We start from the raw sequence: 21,333 nt of genomic DNA, 5'->3' as shown, positions 1-21,333 counted from the left end.
GTTCTTGGGTTTGATCTTTCATGGACATTGTGGTCACGCTCATTTATTTTTTGCTTCTTGGTATCTGTATGTAATATTTTTTCACCCTTCTCTGTCTGGCAGTCTTTCTTTTGCTTCTTTGAGTCCATTGTTCATGCTTCCCACTGTGCTTTTTTATTTGATTTATTTTTAATTTTCAACACTTTTTTCTGTCCTCATCACAGTCTCACTGCTAACATTTTTCTCATGGTGCTTACTGTTTTTGTCTGTCTTGCTGCCATTTTCCTCTGTAGTAATAACTTTGTCTACAGGTATTGATGATATGTATGGAATTAATCTGCCTGTGGATATTCTCCTTCGGGTCTTTGATCATTTTTTGTTGTTGGAGGAGGTGCTTGTTCCACACGGCCACCCAGAACCATAATAAGCACACAGAAACTGTATTAATTAAATCACTGCTTGGCCCATTAGCTTTATCTTCTTATTGGCTAAATTGTACATCTTAATTTAACCCATTTCTATTAATCTGTTTATCATCAAGAGGTTGTGCCTACCAGCAAAATTTCAGCACGTCTGTCTCCAGTGGTAGCAGCTTCATGGAGTCTCTGTTACTCTGCCCGTCTTCCTTCCAGAATTCCGTTTAGTTTTTCCCACCTTGCTCTGTTCCCCTACAGCTCTGCTAAAGTCCCAAAGCAGTACGTTTATTAACCAATGAACACAACACATAGAAGGACCTCCTACACTATTTCCCCTTTTCTGTTTAAACAAAAATGAAGGCTCTAACTTTAACATTGCAAAACTACATATAACAAAACAGGTATAAAGCAAGAACTATAGTAACAATATTTATATTTACTTTATTTTTATCTTAACTAAGGAAAACTATAACTATAAATTCTTCAACTCCATCAAAGACTCTAGAAGGATATAATATTACTTAAGTAAACAGGAAGTGCATTGCAAGCAGCTTCCAAAATTGTAGAACTGACAGAGACATCTCACTGTCTGGACAGTCACCCAAAGTTCCTCTGTACTGTTGGGGCATACATCTTTAGCCTGCTGGCCCATAGTATCCAGCAGACTCTTTCATGAAGCAAGAAATTTCAAAGACAGTTCAGCGTATATTGGCAGTTTGTCAGTAACTTCTTCTGTGTCCTGCAGAATGTCTGGCAGACTCTTTCATGAAGCAGGAACCCCAAAGGACCATCTCACCTTTAGGCAAGTGGAGCAGTCATTTCTCTGTGGCTCCTGCATCCAGTTTACTTAACAAACTCCATAAGGAACCTCTTCAATTCCCATCTTGCTTTTGAAGTACATTGGTGCTGCCAGGAGCAAATGTGTCTCACTGTCATGAAAAGTCCTAAATTTTTAAAACACTTTAAATGCTATATTCTGTGGGCTTTGAAAGATTTGAAGAATCTGTAGCTAGCTGATATATATATATATAATCTTTCCTTATATATAGCTGACATATATATATTATCTAGAAAATCTAACTAACATGACTATAAGCTTGACTATTATAGATAATTATCTATTAACCTATCTTTCTTAATTATACATTACATTTTAAAATGAACTACACAGGGGCTGGAGAGATGGCTCAGTGGTTAAGAGCATTGCCTGCTCTTCCAAAGGTCCTGAGTTCAATTCCCAGCAACCACATGGTGGCTCACAACCATCTGAAATGAGGTCTGGCGCCCTCTTCTGGCCTTCAGGTATACTGACAGAATATTGTATACATAATAAATAAATAAATAAATAAATATTAAAAAAATGAACTACACAATCACAATACCTTAATCAAGAGCAGAAATACATATAATAAAATTAACCTTAAATTTATATCAATAAAACAAGATCCATACCAATGCAAAGTATCCATCTCTATAGTATATCCACCTTTAAATATAAACAAACATTTCTAGACAATATTTGGGATTATACATGTAGTTATTTCTCTCCAAACTGCTTTCTGCTGTTTATTGGTTAAACTATTTTCTTTTGGGGGTGTTTACAGCAACCTTTCAGGGGGTCTTATTGTGTCAAACCATATTAGTCTGGAGGCAATCCATGGGTTTTCATCTTCTGTGAAAACAAAAGAACCTATTTTCCAAAGCAACATCCTTAGACCCATATTCTGAAATCAAGATACCTTTAAAATATATATGCTGGTTTAGCTTAGCAGCCCATACAATAAAATGTCTCTGTACTTAGCTCATTCACAGCAAAAAAAAAAAAAATCAAAGATAACACAATAATATACATAGTCCAGAGTCTCTATGAATTTTCCATTTTTCCATGGCTTATTTTTACTCTGTTGCTTTTTAATATTTATTTTATTATATTTACTCCTTTAATCTATGACTGCTGGTCTTTTTCAACTCTCTATACTCTTTTTCATTTCTCTCCCAAACCTATGTACATTTATCCGACACTATGACTCAGGTGGATTTGTCTTTATTGCATTTTTATAATTCTTTACTGTCCAAGAGAGCTTTTGAAAATGCTAAGCACTTCTTAAATCTTAAGCTGCACCATTAGTATGGCATACAGAGTACTTCCTGCTTTCCAGCCCAGTCTAAAACTTAAGCTGCATCATTATTTGAAATATATGCTACTTTCTGCTTGCTCCACGCCGTCCAGCATGGCAGAGCTGCTTGTGCCTCTGAGCTGGTGCACACCACCCCAGTTCCAGGTACAAAGCTGGTTCACATTGCAGCAAGCAAGTTGCAGCACACTGCTCACAAACCCCATCCAAATACTTGGTGTCCTGAAAGAGATAGAGGTCTTCCTGGCAGTGTGGCCCAGAAAGCCAGCATTTAAAAACAACCATGGCTTTTTTCCTGCTAAGGCTGAATTAGGAAAACATCTCTTAAAGGAGTTGCAGCAAGCTGCCAGCAAACAGCAAGAAGCTGTGTTAAACTCTGTTTGTTTTTTTATTTTTTTCCCAGAATTCCTTTTCAAGCCCTCTTGGGTTCATGTGGATTTACTTGGCCATGTGGGTGCCAATTTGTTGGAGTAGGCACTTGTTCATCCTGGCCACCCAGAACCAAAATAACCACACAGAAACTGTATTAATTAAATCACTGCTCGGCTCATTAGCTTTAACTTCTTATTGACTAACTCTTACATTTTAATTTAACTTGTTTCTATATTACCACGAGGTTGTGGCCTACCAGAAAAGTTTCAGCATGTTTGTCTCCCATGGTGGTGGCTTCATGGCATTTCCCTGACTTTGCCCTTCTTTCTCCTAGAATTCTGTTTAGTTTTCCCCATCTTGCTCTATTCCCCTACAGCTCCGCTATAGGCCCAAAGCTGTTCCCTTATTAACCAATGAAAACAACACATAGATAGAAGAACTTCCTACACCAGAATTTTATTGATAATTTACCTATTCCAGAATGTTGAGTTCACCAGTTGAACTTTTTCAGGGAAACTATGTTGACTTCCTATTTTATGTTTCTTGTTTTTTGTGCTTGTAGTCTGCACATCTGCTAATTTGTATGTCTCCCCTGCATCTTAGAGAGGTGGTGGTGGTGAATTTCAGCAGCAGTTTAGATCACAGGGAAAGTCAGCACCACAAGTTCACTGGTCTCCTTAGAAAGCTGACCACACATCCTATATTTTCCTTAATGAATTTTGTTACATGTTTAGTAGGATGTTTGTGCCACTGTAGAAAACAGTGTAGAAGTTCCTAACAAAATTAAAAGAAGAAGTACCATTCAATCCATCATACCACTCCTAGGTATATAGACCCAGAAGACATCTACAGAGATAATTGCATATCCATGATTATTGCTGTACTTTCATGGTGATAAGTAAAGGAAGCACACAGATATCCATTATCAGGTGAATAGATAAAGTAAATATGGAGCATATTCACAGTGGCATTTCTTCAGCCTTAAAGTAGATAAAGTCATAACATTTAAAAGGAAAATTTTGGAACCAGAAATTATTAAATTTGGTGACTTAAGCCATAGTCATTAGTATAAATACCACAGGGAGCTGGATCTCTCTCTCTCTCTTTTTTTCTCCCTCCCTCTCTCTCTTCTCAGCCTGAAAGTACAAGGTATCCAAGAAAGGAGTGAAAGTATGTGAGGTGAGTTGGGAAAAGACAGGGGGTAGAGAAACACACAGATGAGTGTAGAAATGAGGATTTTTTTTAAGATAAGGAAGATACAGGAAGAGGTTGATAGAGGGGATGCAGTATCAGTATGTAAGGGAGATGATTAGGGACTATATATATATATATATATGAAAATGTAATAATGAAATCTCCTTCATGTGCTAACTTTAATGTTAATACTAAATATATTAAGCTTTGTACCTATAGTGTATTTTGTTCCTGAGACCCTGAATAGAGTTCATCTGTGGTCTGAACAAAATGATGTAGCACTTGGGGGCAAAGATACAACCTAGGAGCCCTGCGCTGGATGCCAAGATGGAGAAGACCTCCACAACCACCATGACCTTCCCTTTGGTGCTGTGGTAGACAGGGAGGAAGGTGACCCAGACACTGCAGAACACCAGCATGCTGAATGTCAGGAACTTGGCTTCATTGAAGGTGTCAGGTAGGTTTCTGGCCAGGAAAGCCACAGTGAAGCTTCCCAAGGCCAGAGCTCCCAGATATCCCAGCACACAGTAGAAAGCAGTGACTGAGCCCTTGTTGCACAGGATGATAATGTGTTCACGCTCAGAGTGTGCATCTGTGTCAATGAAGGGGGGAGATTTTCCCAGCCAGACCCCACACAAGATAATCTGGAACAAGGTGCAGATGGGAACAATGAAGTTAGGTGCCCGTGTTACCAACAACCACCTGATTCTTCTTCCTGGAGCAGTGACCTTGTAGGCCAGAACCACAGTAATAGTTTTGGCTAAGACAGTGGAAACAGCCACAGTGAACAACACTCCAAATGTGGTCTGCTGCAGGATGCAAGTGGTTGTGTTGGGGTGGCCAATGAAGAGAAAAGAGCAGAGAAAACAGCAGTTAAGGGTGATGAGCAGGATGTAGCTGAGAGTGCGGTTATTTGCCTTCACGATGGGCGTGTCTTGCTGCTTCAGAAAGATCCCAAGAACGAGAGCTGACAGTGCAGAGAAGTACAAGGCTATGCATGACAGCCCTCTCCCCAGGGGATCGTCATAGTCCAGGAAGGTCGTAGATTTCTGGAGGCAATGGTTTCGGTCTGTGTTGGCATATTGATGATCTAGACACTTCACACACTGATCCGCATCTGGTGAAAGCATGTATATTTGTTATTTCAGGTTAGTTTTCTTTTGTCCACTTTCTCCACTCATTTGAGTAGTTTAGCCTAATAGATATTCCTTGTTACTTCAGGCATCAAATGAAAGAATGTTTTATGGGGAATTATATGACTACCGTGTATTTCCTGCAATGTGACATGAACAAAGCTACAGTTTCTCCTCTTAATTCAATTCTGTGTTGTTTAAAAGATTCTGATATCATTATTTTCCCCATTATAGAATCTTACATACTTACTTACAATATACATCTTCCATTTGGTCACAATAATGAATTCGCACAAAATATTTCCTGGGCTGGGGAGAGCTGATTCACTGGGTAAATGAATTGCTGCCTAAGCCTGATGATTTGAGTTTGGATTCCCAGGGTCCACATAAAAGCTGGATGCTGTAGCACAAGCCTCTATAATCCCAGTGCACCCCTGCTATAAGATGAGAGACAGACAATATTTTCCAGGAGCTCGTGGGGCATCTGGCCTGGCTGATGCATCTGTGAAGAAACGTGATCTCAGGCAGAGGGAGGGTGATGACTGACTCCAATTCCATCTGTGCACCATGACACGTGCACACCCACACTCCTGAACACACACACACACACACACACACACACACACACACACACACACACAATATAAGTTTAGTGAGTTAAGAAGGGGTTTCTCAAGTTCTTTCCTTGTAATGGTATTTTTAGGTATGGGGTTCAAATGGAGCTTCTCAGTGAACTGACTTCTCTGGTTGATTTTCTTCTGTCTGAATGCATTTTAGTAAGTAAGCATTGAATTCTAACAGTTTGCCACATAGTGGTGCATATCTGTAGTTCTTGCACTTGGGATGTGGAATCAGGAGAAATAGAAGTACGAAGCCTGACTCAGCTACTTGGCAAGTTAGGGCACAGCCTGGCCTTTATGAGATCTTTTCTGGAAAATAACAACAAACACCAAAAAGTGGGCTGTTTAAATGTGTTAACACAACAATTTTGGGAAGGAATTCACTTCATATATAGACATTGTGATGTTTGAGTGTCATATATCAATCTGTTGATTTCATTGGTTAAGCAATAAAGAAACTGCTAGGCCCATTTGATAGGCCCACCCTTAGGTGGGTGGAGTAAACAGAACGGAAGGCTGGGAGAAAGAAGCTGAGTCAGAGAGTCGCCATGGTTCTCCCACTCCAGGCAGATGCAGGTTAAGATCATTCCTGGTAAGCCAGCTTGTGGACTACACAGATTATAAGAAATGGGCTAGTCCAGGTGCGAGAGTTAGCCGAGAAAAGGCTAGATATAATGCGCCAAGCGGTGTTTAAAAGAATACAGTCTCCGTGTAATTATTTTGGGTAAAGCTAGCAGTGGGGGCGGCCGGGTGCCGGGGACGCAGCCCGCCGCCCTTATTACAACAACATTGAATTCTTTTTATTATTATTTTATTTATTTTCTTTTTTGGATTCTTTTTTAGATTAATTTTTATTAAAGAAGATATTAAAATTTTAGTTATATATATGTGTGTATGTGTGTGTGTGTGCATGTTTGTGGGCTTGTGCACATGATGCAGATGGCCTAAGATCACCTGGAGGTTTTGGATGGTCTCCCAAAGTAGCCTTTGATTTCCTTATTTATGCTATGCATTTTGGGATGGTTTGAATAAAAATGTCCCTTAAAGGTCACAAACATTTGGGTACTGAGATGTCAGGAAGTGGCACTACTTTGGACGGATTAGGATGTATGATCTTGTAGGAGGAAGTGAAGTGTGTCATTGGGGGTAGGTATTGAAGTTTCAAAAACCCAAGCCAGGCCAAGGGGCTTTCCTCCTTTTGCCTCCAGACCCAAATGTAAAACTCTCAGCTACTCTTGCAGCACCATGTCGGACTACATTCTGCCCTGCTTCCTCCCATGATGATAGTGGCCTAGACCTCTAAACCTGTAAGCAAGCCTCAGTTAAAGGCTTTATTTTATAAGAGCTGCTGTGGTTATGGTGTTGGTACATAGCATTAGATCAATGATTAATACAGAAGATGATACCAGGCATGGGCTAATGCTATGTCAGGACTGACCATGATGCTTCTTGGTGGAATGTGGAAGACTTTGGAACTTTGGACCTGCAAAGTAATTGGATGATTTAAGTGGGGCTTAATGGGCCATTCTAATAGAAGGCAGTGGTGATGCAAACAGTGTAGATTTGATGGCCTGTCTCAAGAAATTTCAGAGAAGAATATTAATAAATAGCTTAGAGATTTTTCTCGTATTTTGCAGAAGAATTGGGTATCTTCTGATTTTTCCCAAAAATCTCCTGATGCTAAATTGAAGAGTTTTGGATTAATGACCCTGGAAGAGGTTATTTCAAGACAGCTTAAAATTGACTGTGTTACATGGTTATTAGTGATCACTCTTATGTATATCTATAATAAAAGAAGCAAGTTGAGCATCGAAAAGTATAATATGTACAGTATGAGGAAAAAAACAACACCATGAAGTGTAAAGAAGCTAAATCCAGAGCTCAAGGGAACTGTGGTGGTTTAAATGAAAATGTTCCTCCCATAGTTCATAGAGAAGTGGTACTATTAGGAGGTGTAGTCTTGTTAGAATAGCCATGACTTGATTAGAGGAAGTGTGTCACTGTGGGTTGGGCTTTGAGATGTCAGCATGTCTCACTCAGTTCTTTTCTTGATGCCTGCAGATCAAAATGTATAATTCTTAGCTACCTCTGTAGCACAATGTGTGCCTGTATGCCACCATGCTTCCCGCCACAATGACAGTGGACTAAGCCTCTAAACTGTGAGCCAGCCCCAATTAAATGTTTTTATTTATAAGGGCTGCCATGGTCATGGTGTCTCTTCACAGCGATAGAGACTCTAGCTAAGACAGAAATAAATATTTAAAGAAAAGCCCCATGCTAAATTTAATAAAGGGAGTGGTTACTTCTGGAAGACCCTACCCAGAATATCTTCCAACTTATGGAAAAAAATGAAAGAAAAGTTTAAGCAGTGAATGAAACCATGACAACAGAAAGCTAGTGCAAATGTAATGGAAGTAGGGGGCATCTTCCAGCTCTACCAAGAGTAAAACTTGGCAGCTTTGGCTACATGGTTCTGCATTTTAGAGTCAAGAATATATGAAAGAGGTTATGGGATCTCCTTTCACAGTTAAGGAAAGCTTGTGAGATTGGGTGTGTGTCAGGGGAGTGCATGTAAACCGAGAAACGCCTTTGTATGAAGTTGTGAAGGTGTAGCCTGGATTTGTTGAAGACCCAAAGACGTTGGAGATGCCAGAGTTATGAGATGCCTGCTGAGGAAAGCTGCAGACTGGCTGTGGAACCAGTCCAAGAGAGAGATGTGTGTTTTGCAGTTAACAAAGCTGGACGGAGTTGGAGTACTGGAAATTGCTTTGGCATCAGATATAGAGATGCAGAATTTAGAGTTTTTCTGTTGACTTTTGGTCTTGCTTTGGTCTAGTATTTTCTCTGTATGCTGCATTTTCTTCCTTATGGAATGGTGATGTATATTCTTTGCCATTGTATGTTGCAAGTATGTGACCTGCTTTTTCATTTTGATTTTACATGGGTTACAGTTAAAGAGATTGCATGAGTCTCAGAGGAAACTGAACTTGTACTTGTAAACTGTATGGAGACTGTCATAGATTATGGAGACTTTTGAAATTAGACTAACTAAGGCAGCAAACTCCACTAGAGCAGGTACAAGGGAGCCACTGCTGAGGGAGCAGGCTGGAGCCTGAGACCTCTACCGGTACAGATATGAGTCCGGGATCTCTGAGGAAGTAGAACTAAACCAGAGACCTCGGTGGGACTGGGTCCAAGCCTGGGACTTTTGAGGGAGTGGGCCCAAAGTCAAGAAATTTCATGGGAGTGGGCCCAGGCCAGGGAAGTCTATTGAAACAGGCCCAAACAAGCAAACTTCTCTGGAGCAAGCCTGTGGCAGTGAACTCCACTGGAGCATGTACAAGGGAGTGACCATAACAGGATAAGGACCAAGTCAGAGACTTCTCAGGACCAGGTACATGGAAGCCACTACTAAGGGAGCAAGCCCAAATCAGAGACCTCTGTGTAAACGAGTGTGAATCAGTGACTTCTAAGATAACAGGCCTGAGCCAGCAACCTTTGCTAGAGCAGGTCCAAGGCAGCAACCACAGCAGAAACAGCTCTAAGCAAGCAATCTCTGTGGGAGCAGGCACCAAATGACCCTTCGTATTACACAGCAATCCCTGGCAACATTGAGGGACCTCCAGGAACATGGAGTGACCAAAGGGGTAATGGAAACTGTGGCCCTGGCTGCACCATGAGGAGCAACCATCTGAACCTTGGATTCAGTGGCACCTGGAAGATTTATCACTACACACAGATAGTCCCAACTACTCTAATCAGAGGAAAAGATGAGTAGACAAGGTCAGAACACATGCAACACCACAAAGAACAACATGACATCTATAAAAGCTAATGACCCTACAACAGCAAGACTTGAGCAACCAAATATAGATAAACCAGAAAAAAGACCTAAAAATAACTTTAGGAGAATGAGGCCCTTAAAGGGGAAATGAATAATTTCCTCAAAGAAACGGAGGAAAAGACAAATGAAAATCTGGAAGAAATCAACAAATCCCTTAAAGAAAACCAAGAAAAAGCAATCAAGTAAAATAATCTATTCAAGACTTGAAAACTGAAATAGAGACAGTAAAGAAAACATAAACTGAGGGAATTATAGAAATGGAAATTATGAGAAAATGATTGAAAACCACAAATGCTAGCTTAAACAGCAGAATACAAGAGATGAAAGAAAGAATCTCAAATAGAGGAAATAGACTCACTGGTCAAAGAAAACATTAAATCTAGCAAGAGCTTAAGACAGAATATCCAGGAAATATGGGACACCATGAAGAGATCAAACTTAAGAATAATAGGTATAGAAGAAGAAGTCCAACTCAAAAGCATAGAAAATATAAGTTAAAAAAGCATAGAAGAAAACTTTCCCAAACTAAAGAAAGACATGCCTATAAAGATACAAGAAACTTACAGAACACCAAATAGACTAGATCAAAAAAGTCTCCTGACCACATAATAATCAAAACATTAAAACATACAGAGTAAAGAAAGAATATTAAGAGCTGCAAAGGGAAAATACCAAGTTACATGCAAAGGCAGCACCTGACATCTCAATGGAAACAATGAAAGCCAGAAGATCCTGGTCAAGTGTTATGCAGACATTAAGAGACCGGATGTCAGCCCAGACTATTATACCCAGCAAAACTTTCAATCACCATAGATGGATAAAACAAGATATTCCAAGAAAAACCAGATTCAAACAATACCTAGCCACACACTCAGCCTATACAAAGTACTAGAAGAAAATCTCCAACCCAAGGGAGTTGACTACATCAAAAAACACACAGATGATCACACATCAGAAAATCCCAAAGAGGGGAAAACATACATTATAACATCACCAACAACTAAAACTAAAATAACAGGAATGTGACAATCATTAGTCACTAATATACCTTAATATAAATGGACTCAACTCACCTATAAAAAGACACAGGGTAACAGATTGGATATGAAAACAGAATTCATCCTTCTGCTGCATACAAGAAACACACCTCAACCTCAAAGACAGACATCGCTTCAGAGTAAAGGGTTGGAAAAACAATTTTCCAATCAAATGGACCAAAGAAACAAATTGGTGTAGCTATCATAATATCTAAAAAAAAGTCTTCAAACTAAAATCTATCAAAAGAGACAAAGAAGGGCATTTCATATTAGTTACAGGAAAAATCTTTCAAGAGGAAATCTCAATACTGAACATCTATGCCCAGAATACAAGGGCACCCTCATATATAACAGAAATACTTATAAAGCTTAAATCACACATTAAACCCCACACACTAACAGTGGGAGACTTTAGCACTCTACTCTCACCAATGGACAGGTCTGTCAGGCAGAAAATTAGCATAGAAATAAGGAATTAACAGATGTTATGAATCAAATTGACTTAACAGGCATTTATAGAACATTCCATCCAAACAAAGGAAAATACCTTCTACTCAGCACCTCATGGAACCTTCTCAAAAGTTGACCACATACTAGGTAACAAAGCAAACTTAAAACATATATGAAATTGGGAACAAGCCCACATATCTTACCAGATCACCATGGTTTAAAATTAGAATTCAACAGCAACAATAATTCCAGTAATTCTAGAAAGCCTATACACACAGGGACATTAAACAATGCTCATCTGAGTCACCAATGGGTTAAGGAAAAAAGAAAGAAAGAAATTAAAGACTTCCTAAAATTTAATGAAAATGACCATGAAACATACTTAAGTTAATGGGACACAATGAAAACAATGTTAAGAGGAAAGTTCATAGCACTAAACGCCTACATAAAAAAGCTGGAAAAACCCCACACCAGTGAATTAAGAGAACACTTGAAAATTCTATAACAAAAGAAGCAAACTCACCCAGGAGAACTAGATGGCAGGAAATAATCAACTTCAGAGCTGAAATCAACAAAATAGAGACAATAAAAACAGTACAATGAATCAATGTGACAAAGAGTTGGTTCTTTGAGAAAAATCAAGAAAATAGACAAACCTTTATACAAACTGGCCAAAAGGCAGAGAGAATATGCAAATTATCAAACTCAGAAATGAAAAGGGGGACATAAAACAGACACAGAAGAAATCCCAAGAATCATTAGGTCATATTTTGAAAATCTGTACTCACCCAAATTGGAAAACTTAAAGGAAATAGGCCACTTTCTGGATAAATGTCACTTATCAAAATTAAATCAAGACCAAATAATAAAATTAAGTAGACCTATAACTCCTAAAAATGTAGAAACAGCCATCAAAAATCTCCCAACCAACCAACCAACCAACCAACCAACCAACCAACCAACCAACCAAACAAACAAACCAACAAAAAGCCCAGGATGCGATGGTTTCAGCTCAGAATTCTACAAGATTTTCAAAGAACTAATGCCAATACTCCGCAAATGTTTCACACAAAAAAACAGAAGAAACATTGTAAAACTCTTTTCATGAGGCTATAATTACTCTGATATCCAAACCACACAAGACTAAGAAAGAGAATTACAGACCAACCTCACTCATGGACATTGATGCAAAAAATACTCAATAAAATACTGGCAAATTGAATCGAAGAACACATCAGAAAAATCATTCACCATGATAAAATAGGCATCATCCCAGATATGCAGGGATTGTTCAACATATGAAAATCTGTCAACATAATCCACCATCTGGGGTGCACCTCTGACATAAACCTGTTAAGAGTTATAGAGTATCGGGGATTCAGACTTGCAGAGAGGTGGAAAGTGCTTCCCTTGAAAATGGATGAAGCCTTTCTGAGTGTGGGGGAGTAGAGGGCTGCCTATGTGTTAAGCTAGGAGTCAAGTATGAGGGCTCCTGGAATGAGGTTGGCAGATCATGTGCTTGTGCTTCTCTCTCCCAGCACAGATCTTTGACGATCTGCAACCCCTTGCCCATTTTCAGAGGTATTGGGAGACACACCCAGTAGGGGAACATTTGACCTGACTTCAAGGTGGTGAAGAATTTGTAAATAAACTTTGTCTAGCTCATTTCAAATGTTCTGCCTGCTCTTTCCAGTGTGTAAAAAAGCAAAGAGGAATTTCAAGTACTTTTAGCTTCAAATCACTTTGGCTAATCACCTTTTGTGTACCCAAACCTGAGAGAGACAGTGCACGAATGTGAGTGTTAAACAATCTAGTCATTCTACATGTGTTACACACCATCTCAGAAGACACAGAGAAGATGGTGGATACACATAGGCTTCAGTCCCCTTAGCCCTGTGATTGGCTTCAAAAACATCAATGTGAAGAAACTTTATTTGCTATTAAAATAACTTTTGAAGCAGTTTTACGATGTCTGATTTTCTGTCCTCCCAGTTCCCTCAGTCGTTAAGTCCCAAAGAAATCACATAGAGGTCTACATTAGTTATAAACTGCTTGGTCCATTAGCTCAGGCTTCTTGTTGACTAATTCTTACAACTTACAAGGGCCCTTAATTCTTGTCTATGTTAGTCACGTGGCTCGGTACTTTTTTCTGGTGAGGCAGTCACATCTTGCTGTGTCTGAATCATGACTACAGAATGCACTTCTCTTTTCCCAGAATTCTCCTTGCCCTGCCTCTACTTCCTGCCTGCTCACCCGGCCTATGCTTCCTGCCTGGCTACTTCCCAATCAAATACAATTGACAAGGTACAACAATTGTCCCACAGTAGTTTTCATTATGTAGCCCTGGCTGTCCTGGAACTTGTTATGTAGAACAGGCTGGTTGTAACCACACAGAAGTTGGCCTGCCTCTGTCTCCTGAGGGCAGAAGGTGTGTATCTCTACACTTTGCTTAATATTCTTTTTCTTATTAATAAACATCTTGGGCTAGGGAGATGGCTCAGTGTGTAAAGTGTTTGAACAACAAATGTAAGAATCAGTGTTTAGATGCCTAAAATCTTCATAAAAAGACTGTTAATCAGAAGTAGAGAATTTCTCCATAAGACACTCTTACCTGTCTTGTTTGAAATCTCATTCTCTGGACACAGAATGCAGTCAAAACAACAAGCCACATTTCCTTCTGGGAGGGATTTTCTGAATCCAGGACTACAACTTTCACTGCAGACAGACTGGGGAGTCTGAAGACAATCAGATGTGAGCAAGTTATACTTCAAAATCTGAATTATACCTACTACTATAGTAGTACATTATTAGTAGAACTGGAAAATTAGTGAACATAGTTTTTGTATCCATAACTAATCAACTGATTGGATGTTGCTATAGCTTGGACACCACATGCCCCCTTAACGGTGATGACCTTCAGCCTATGGTGCTGCTGAGACATGGTGAAGTCTTTAAGTGGAGAGGTCTTGGGGTTGGAGAAATGGTTCTGTATTAACAGCGTGGGATGCTCTTGCAGAGTTCATGAATTACATTACATGACTCAAAGCTGCCTGTAACTCCAGCTCCAGGGGATCCAACAGCCTCTTTTGGCTTCCATAGGCACCTGCACTCATCATGCAGATAAATGTTCCTTTTTCCAATGTGCATATAAACAGTGAAAATAAAAACAAAATAAATTTTCAAAGGCGAGAAAGTTAGTGATTGGAGGCTTGCCCTTGGATTGTGTATTAGGGCAATGGACTCATCCTACCTCTTTTTTTTCCTGGCATGAGGTGATTGTCTTCTACTGCCACAAACAACACCATAGTGCCTTATCCCACCAAAGTAACAGCTATGAGTCCTAGAATCATTCAAATTCAACCTAAAGATATGTCAGTAATGAAAACCCCCAACAGATGTTGTGCATATTTTCATATGAAATGTGTGAGCATTTAGATGCATATTGGTAAATGAGCATGTTCTAGTTTCATACAGTATATAAGAAAATTCTCTTCCTTAAAATGGAAGTCTAAAATTTAAAAAGCACATTCTTGGTTCAAGGAATTGCTGGGTATGACAATGGATTAAACGCTGCCTTTGCAAGATTCAGTAAAAGACAAGAGTCACAAGAGTCATAGTAAAAAACCAAATAGACTCTACTTTTAGCAGAGAAAGAACTGAAGGAAAACAAAATAAGCCTACATGGCGCTTTTGTTTCGAAAGGAACAGTCAAGCTAGAGCTGCTTCACCATCTTACTTGCATGAGGTCAAGGACAAAAGTAGCCGTCAATGAGGGGCAATTGTACATGGACACACTAGAAAACAGCAGCTGGAACATGTCAACCCAGTTTGCTAGCCGTGAGTCGATTGATGATTGGTGACGGGGAACTTCACCCAATCACATTCTGTTTAAGGTGTGTCCCCCTGGGGCCACAGAAAAACAGAGAAAACATCCAGGTGTGCTTGCCTCCTCCATTTTTTGTTCCCTGCGCTCCTAGATTGCTGGAACCCTGGTTTTGTAAGTTCTCTTTCTTCTGTTTATTAAAAGCTGAATCTATTATATTAAACTGGTCTGGTTAATTCTAAATACTGATCGACCACGCCCCTTCAGATTGGAGCAAAACTGGGTGGGCAGATGGGAACTGAAATGAGGCAGAGGAGCTTGGAGCTGAGATTCCTGCTGGACATTGTTGAAACCATTCCCTGAGCAGAAATCACCCCTACTGCTGCCTTGGTGAACTGCTATGATCCGTGGCCTTAAACCATACACTTTGATTTTTATTCATACTTTACTCTCTATTTCCATTTCTCCAATACCTTTCTCAATTTACTATTGAAGGAATTATGGACACCCTTAGATCTCAAAACCTGTGAATGATATCTTCTCCAATCAGTACTCTAGTGATGCTATCTCTGATCCATGTTAGGAAAAAATGCACAGGTGTCCTCTACTGCAAGTTAACATGAATATTTCTGTCAAATCATTGTATTTATTGTTGTAATTGAATCCCATAAAGACGTTAGGACATCACATATTCAAGAATTGGTAGAATTAATATTGTGGAAATGACCATTTTACCAAAAACTACTTACAGATTCAATACAATACCAATTTAAAATTTATATTTCATTCTGTACAGAAATAGAAATATTCTAAATTTTGTATGGGTCCACGAACAAAACATATAATATTTTATATATTTATATTTCTAAAATTTATAGAGAAAACTTAAAATATCAGTATATCATAAAATCATAAATCTGACAGGCAACAGAAAATATAAAGAAAAATATGTAGTTCAGTATAAAAACATTAAAAGACGTTTTCACACAAAATATCTTGATCATGCTTCTTCCTTCAATTCCTTTCAGATCTCCTCCTCCATTCAACTCCATGCTCTTTCTTTACAAAACAAGCAAACAAAACTGAAAACAAATAAAACCCTCAAGAAACACACACATATAAAGAAAAGACCAATAAGGTAAAAATTTCCCAACCAAAAAAAATGATATAAAAGCTCTACAAAAATGAAACCGAGATTCTTGGGAATGGAGTCCTCTGCGAAGAGAGACTCTATTGGAAGAAATTACTGTTTCCTTTACAAGAAAGTATCCATTGCAGATAGCTTTTTGTTTAGGAGATCTGTTTTAATATGTGTAGTTCATAGCATTACAATTATACTCAACTCACCTCAGTAATTCCTGTGGCCCATTCTATCATGTCCTCAGATAAAGATAATTGTTGACCCAGTGGACCATATGGAGAAAACTGTCCAACCTTCACCTTAAGTTCTAGACCTTCTGGAAAGTTCCAGTAGTTGAGTATATCATACTCTACATTCAGTTTCATTTTCTCATCCAAATTCACTTGTTCTCCAGCATGATTAGTAAATTCCATGTCTTTTAGAAAAGAGTGCAGCTGAAAAAGATATATTATTTTATGAAGTTGGTACCAGAGCAAAGAGAAAGAACTGAAGTGTTTGGGAAAGTATTATATTGTTTAAATCCTTAATGAATAAAGCAAATTTGACATAGTTATCAAGAATGTAGGGCAAATGGCAGCCTATGACTAACTAAAATATTAAAATATTTTTGAAAATAACTATCTTTGCAATAGATAGTAATTCTCAATTATAAGCACCACAATAATCAATAAGTGAAAGAAAACCTGGAAGCTTTCCACATCTATTGCCATGTACAAAACTCAAGTCGTATTGGATTAAAGACCTCAACATAAATCCAGTTTCATTGAATCTCAGAGAGGAGAAAGTGGGAAGTAGCATTGAACACAGTGGCACAGGATTCTGCTTCCTAAAATATCACCAGTAGCACAGACACTAATACACTGAGAGCAATAATTAATAAATGGGACCTCCTGAAACTGAGAAGTTTCTTTAAGGCAAAGGACACAGTCAATATGACAAAATTGCAGCTGACAAAACAGGAAATGATCTTCACCAGTTCAACATCAGATAGAAGACTGATCTTCAAAATTCATAAAGAATTCAAGAATCGGAGGGGGTGAGTGTGTTTCTGACTGGCGGGCTGCAGAAGCCTGGGACACAGAGCACAGACATTCCTCAACCCCCTGATCTTTCTGGTCATTCTGCAGGGGCTTCTCCCTGCAGCTACTGCCCTTCTCTTCTTATCCCATCCCAGCTTCCCTAAGGCACCCCTCCCCTCCTTCGGGGCCACAAGACACCCCAGCTCAATCTGTATTGGGTCTGGGACCTAGAGGTGAGTGGCGGGAGTTCCTTTGTTTCACTCAGCTTGCCAGTGGCAAGCTAGACCCTTTGTCTGCTAGGTACCTGCCCAGCAAGGAGCCCTTATCCTGTAACAGAAGACCCATTGGAGGGGTACCTGCATAGCAAGGGCCCTTAACCTGCAACAGAAGACCCATGGGGGGTCCCTGGCCAACAAGGGGCCCTGATCCTGTACCAGAAGAGCCATCAGAGAGCATTTGAAGGAAGAGATGGACAGGCGCCAAGGCAAGAATTCCTCCAACAATCTGAAAAACAACATGAAAACACCAGAACCTAGCGATCTTACAACAGAAGGACTTGAACACCCTAATCCAGAAAAAGTGGAAAAAATTGACATGAAAGCGATAGAGTCCCTTAAACAGGATATGAAAAACTCCCTTAAAGAAATAGATGACAAGTATAACAAAAAGTTTGAAGAAATGAGTAAATCCATAAGTGATATCCTGGGAAACCAAGAAAAGACAATCAAACAGGTAATGGAAACAGTTCAAGAATTGAAAACTGAAAAGGAGGCACTGAAGAAAACACAAACTGAGGGCCAGCTGCATATGGTAAATCTAGGTAAAAGAACAGAGACTACAGAAACAAGCATTACCAATAGAATACAAGAGATAGAAGAAAGAATCTCAGATTCTGAAGACACCATAGAGAATATAAACGCACTGATCAAAGAAAACAGCAAATCTAACAAATTCTCATGACAAAACATTCAGGAAATCTGGGACACAATAAAAAGACCAAACCTAAGAATAATAGGGGTAGAAGAAGGAGAAGCAGTACAGATCAAAGGCCCAGAAAATATATTCAACAAAATTATAGAAGAAAACTTTCCCAACATAAAGAAAGATATTCCTATGAAGGTTCAAGAAGCATACAGAACATCGAATAGACTGGATCAATAAAAACATCCCCTCACCATATAATAATCAAAACACAAAACATACAGATTAAAGAAAGAATATTAAGAGCTGCAAAGGAAAAAGGTCAGGTAACGTATAAAGGTAAACCTATCAGATTTACACCGGACTTCTCTATGGAAACCATGAAAGCTAGAAAGTCCTGGATAGAGGTACTGCAGAAACTAAGAGACCATGGATGCAAGCCCAGACTACTATACCCAGCTAAGCTATCATTCACTATCAATGGAAAAAACAAAATATCCCAGGATAAAAACAAATTTAAACAATACGTAGCGACAAATCCAGCCTTACAGAAAGTAATAGAAGGAAAATCACAACCCAAGGAATCCAACATTGCCAACAATAACTCAGACATCTAGCGACCCTTCACAAGCACAACTCAAAGAAGGGAAACACACAAACTCTACTACCCCCAATAAATAAATAAATAAATAAATAAATAAATAAATAAATAAATAAATAAAAAAACCAGAGTCAACAACCACTGGTCATTAATATCACTTAATATCAATGGACTCAATTCACCTATAAAAGGGCACAGACTAAGAGATTGGAAACAAAAACAGGATCCAACATTCTGCTGTTTATAAGAAATACACCTCAACTACAAAGGGAGACATCTACTCAGTGTAAAGTGTTGGGAAAAGGTTTTTCAAGCAAACAGACCTAAGAAACAAGCGGGTGTGGCCATACTAATTTCTAACAAAATTGACTTCAAACTAAAATCAATCAGAAGAGATGAAGATGGACTTTCTATACTCATAACTGGAATAATTCATCAGGATGAAGTCTCAATCCTGAATGTCTATGCCCCTAATATAAGAGCACCCACTTATGTAAAAGAAACACTTCTAGAACTCAAGGCAGTCATCAAACCACACACACTAATAGTAGGAGACTTCAAAACACCTCTCTCACCAATGGACAGGTCAATCAGACAGAAACCTAACAGAGAAATAAGAGAATTAATGGAGGTAATCAATCAAATGGACTTAACAGACACCTATAGAGCATTCCACCCAAATAGGAAAGAATATACCTTCTTCTCTGCAGCTCATGGAACCTTCTCGAAAATTGACCACATAGTCGATAACAAAGCAAACTTCCACAGATACAAAAAATATTAGTAACCACCTGTGTCTTGTTGGATCACCATGGATTAAAGCTAGAATTCAACAACAATGCTACCCCCAGAAAGCCTAAAAACTCATGGAAACTGAACAGTCAACTACTGAATCACCCTTAGATCAAGGAAGAAATAAAGAAAGAAATTAAAGTCTTCCTTGAATTTAATGAAAATAAAGAGACAGCATACTCAAACCTATGGGACACTATGAAATCAGTCTTGAGAGGAAAGTTCATAACACTAAGTGCCCACTTAAAGAAAACAGAGAAAGCTCACATTGGAGACTTAACAGCCCACCTGAAAGCTCTAGAAAAAAAAAAGAAGCAGACTCACCCAGGAGGAATAGAAGAATGGAAATAATCAAACTGAGGGCTGAAATCAACAAAATAGAAACACAGAAAACAATCCAAAGAATCAATGAAACAAAAAGCTGGTTCCTGGAGAAAATCAACAAGATTGATAAACCCCTATCCAAACTAATCAAACGGCAGAGAGAGAATATGCAAATTAATAAGATCAGAAATGAAAAGGGGGACATAACCACAGACACAGAGGAAATTCAGAGAATCATTAGATCTTACTACAAAAGCCTGTATGATACAAAACTGGAAAATGTAAAAGAAATGGACCATATACCAAAGATAAACCAGGACCAGGTGAACAATCTAAATAGACTTGTTAGTCGCGAAGAATTAGAAGCTGTTATCAAAAACCTCCCTACCAAAAAAAGCCCAGGACCAGATGGTTTCAATGCGGAATTCTACCAGAACTTCCAAAAAGACCTGATACCTATACTCCTTAATGTATTTCACAATATAGAAAGAGAAGAGTCATTACCAAATTCCTTTTATGAAGCTACAGTTACTCTGATACCAAAACCACACAAAGACTCAACCAAGAAAGAGAATTACAGGCCAATCTCACTCATGAACATCAACGCAAAAATCCTCAACAAAATACTGGCAAACCGAATCCAAGAACACATCAGAAAAATTATCCATTATGATCAAGTAGGCTTCATCCCAGAGATGCAGGGCTGGTTCAACATACAAAAATCTATCAATGTAATCCATCATATGAATAAACTGAAAGAAATAAACCGTATGATTGTTTCATTAGATGCTGAAAAATCATTGGACAAAATTCAACACCCTTTTATGATAAGGGTCTTGGAAAGATTAGGGATATAAGTTTCATACCTAAATATAATAAAAGCAATATACAGCAAGCCGACAGCTAACATCAAATTAAATGGAGAGAAACTCAAAGCCATTCCACTAAAATCAGGAACAGGACAAGGGTGTCAACTCTCTCCATATCTCTTCAATATAATGCTTGAAGTTTTTGCAATAGCAATAAGACAGCATAAGGAGATCAGGGGATTCGAATTGGAAAGGAAGAAGTGAAACTTTCCTTATTTGCAGATGATATGATAGTGCACATAAACGACCCCAAAAACTCTACCAAAGAACTCCTACAGCTGATAAACACCTTTAGTAACATGGCAGGATACAAGATCAACTCCAAAAAATCAGTTGTCCTCCTATACACAAAGGATAAAGAAGCAGATCGGGAAATCAGAGAAACATCACCTTTCACGATAGCCACAAATAGCATAAATTATCTTGGGGTAACTCTAACCAAGGAAGTGAAAGATCTTTTTGACAAGAAGTTTAAGTCTTTGAAGAGAGAAATTGAGGAGCATACCAGAAAATGGAAGGATCTCCCTTGCTCTTGGATTGGGTGGATCAACATAGTAAAAATGGCAATTCTACCAAAAGCAATCTATAGATTCAATGCGATCCCCATCAAAATCCCATCAAAATTCTTCACAGACCTTAAGAGAACAATAATCAACTTTATAT

General features: G+C 38.7%; 1 protein-coding gene across 1 annotated transcript in view; it reads right to left on the bottom strand.

Moving 5' to 3' along the window:
• Positions 1-4,296: 4,296 nt before the first annotated feature.
• LOC142846496 (vomeronasal type-2 receptor 116-like) overlaps positions 4,297-21,333 on the bottom strand; it is a 39,537-nt gene continuing 22,500 nt past the window's right edge. The window contains exons 4-6 of the mRNA XM_075967153.1: positions 16,351-16,578; positions 13,792-13,915; positions 4,297-5,213 (exon numbers count right to left, since the gene is read on the bottom strand). Coding sequence (XP_075823268.1) covers positions 4,297-5,213; positions 13,792-13,915; positions 16,351-16,578 — 1,269 coding nt within the window. The remainder of the gene's footprint in view (positions 5,214-13,791; positions 13,916-16,350; positions 16,579-21,333) is intronic.

This window comes from Microtus pennsylvanicus, chromosome 1, assembly GCF_037038515.1.
Source record: "Microtus pennsylvanicus isolate mMicPen1 chromosome 1, mMicPen1.hap1, whole genome shotgun sequence".
NCBI lineage: Eukaryota > Metazoa > Chordata > Mammalia > Rodentia > Cricetidae > Microtus > Microtus pennsylvanicus.
The sequence above is the reverse complement of the archived record's forward strand: the minus strand, read 5'-3'. Positions and strand labels throughout refer to the sequence as shown.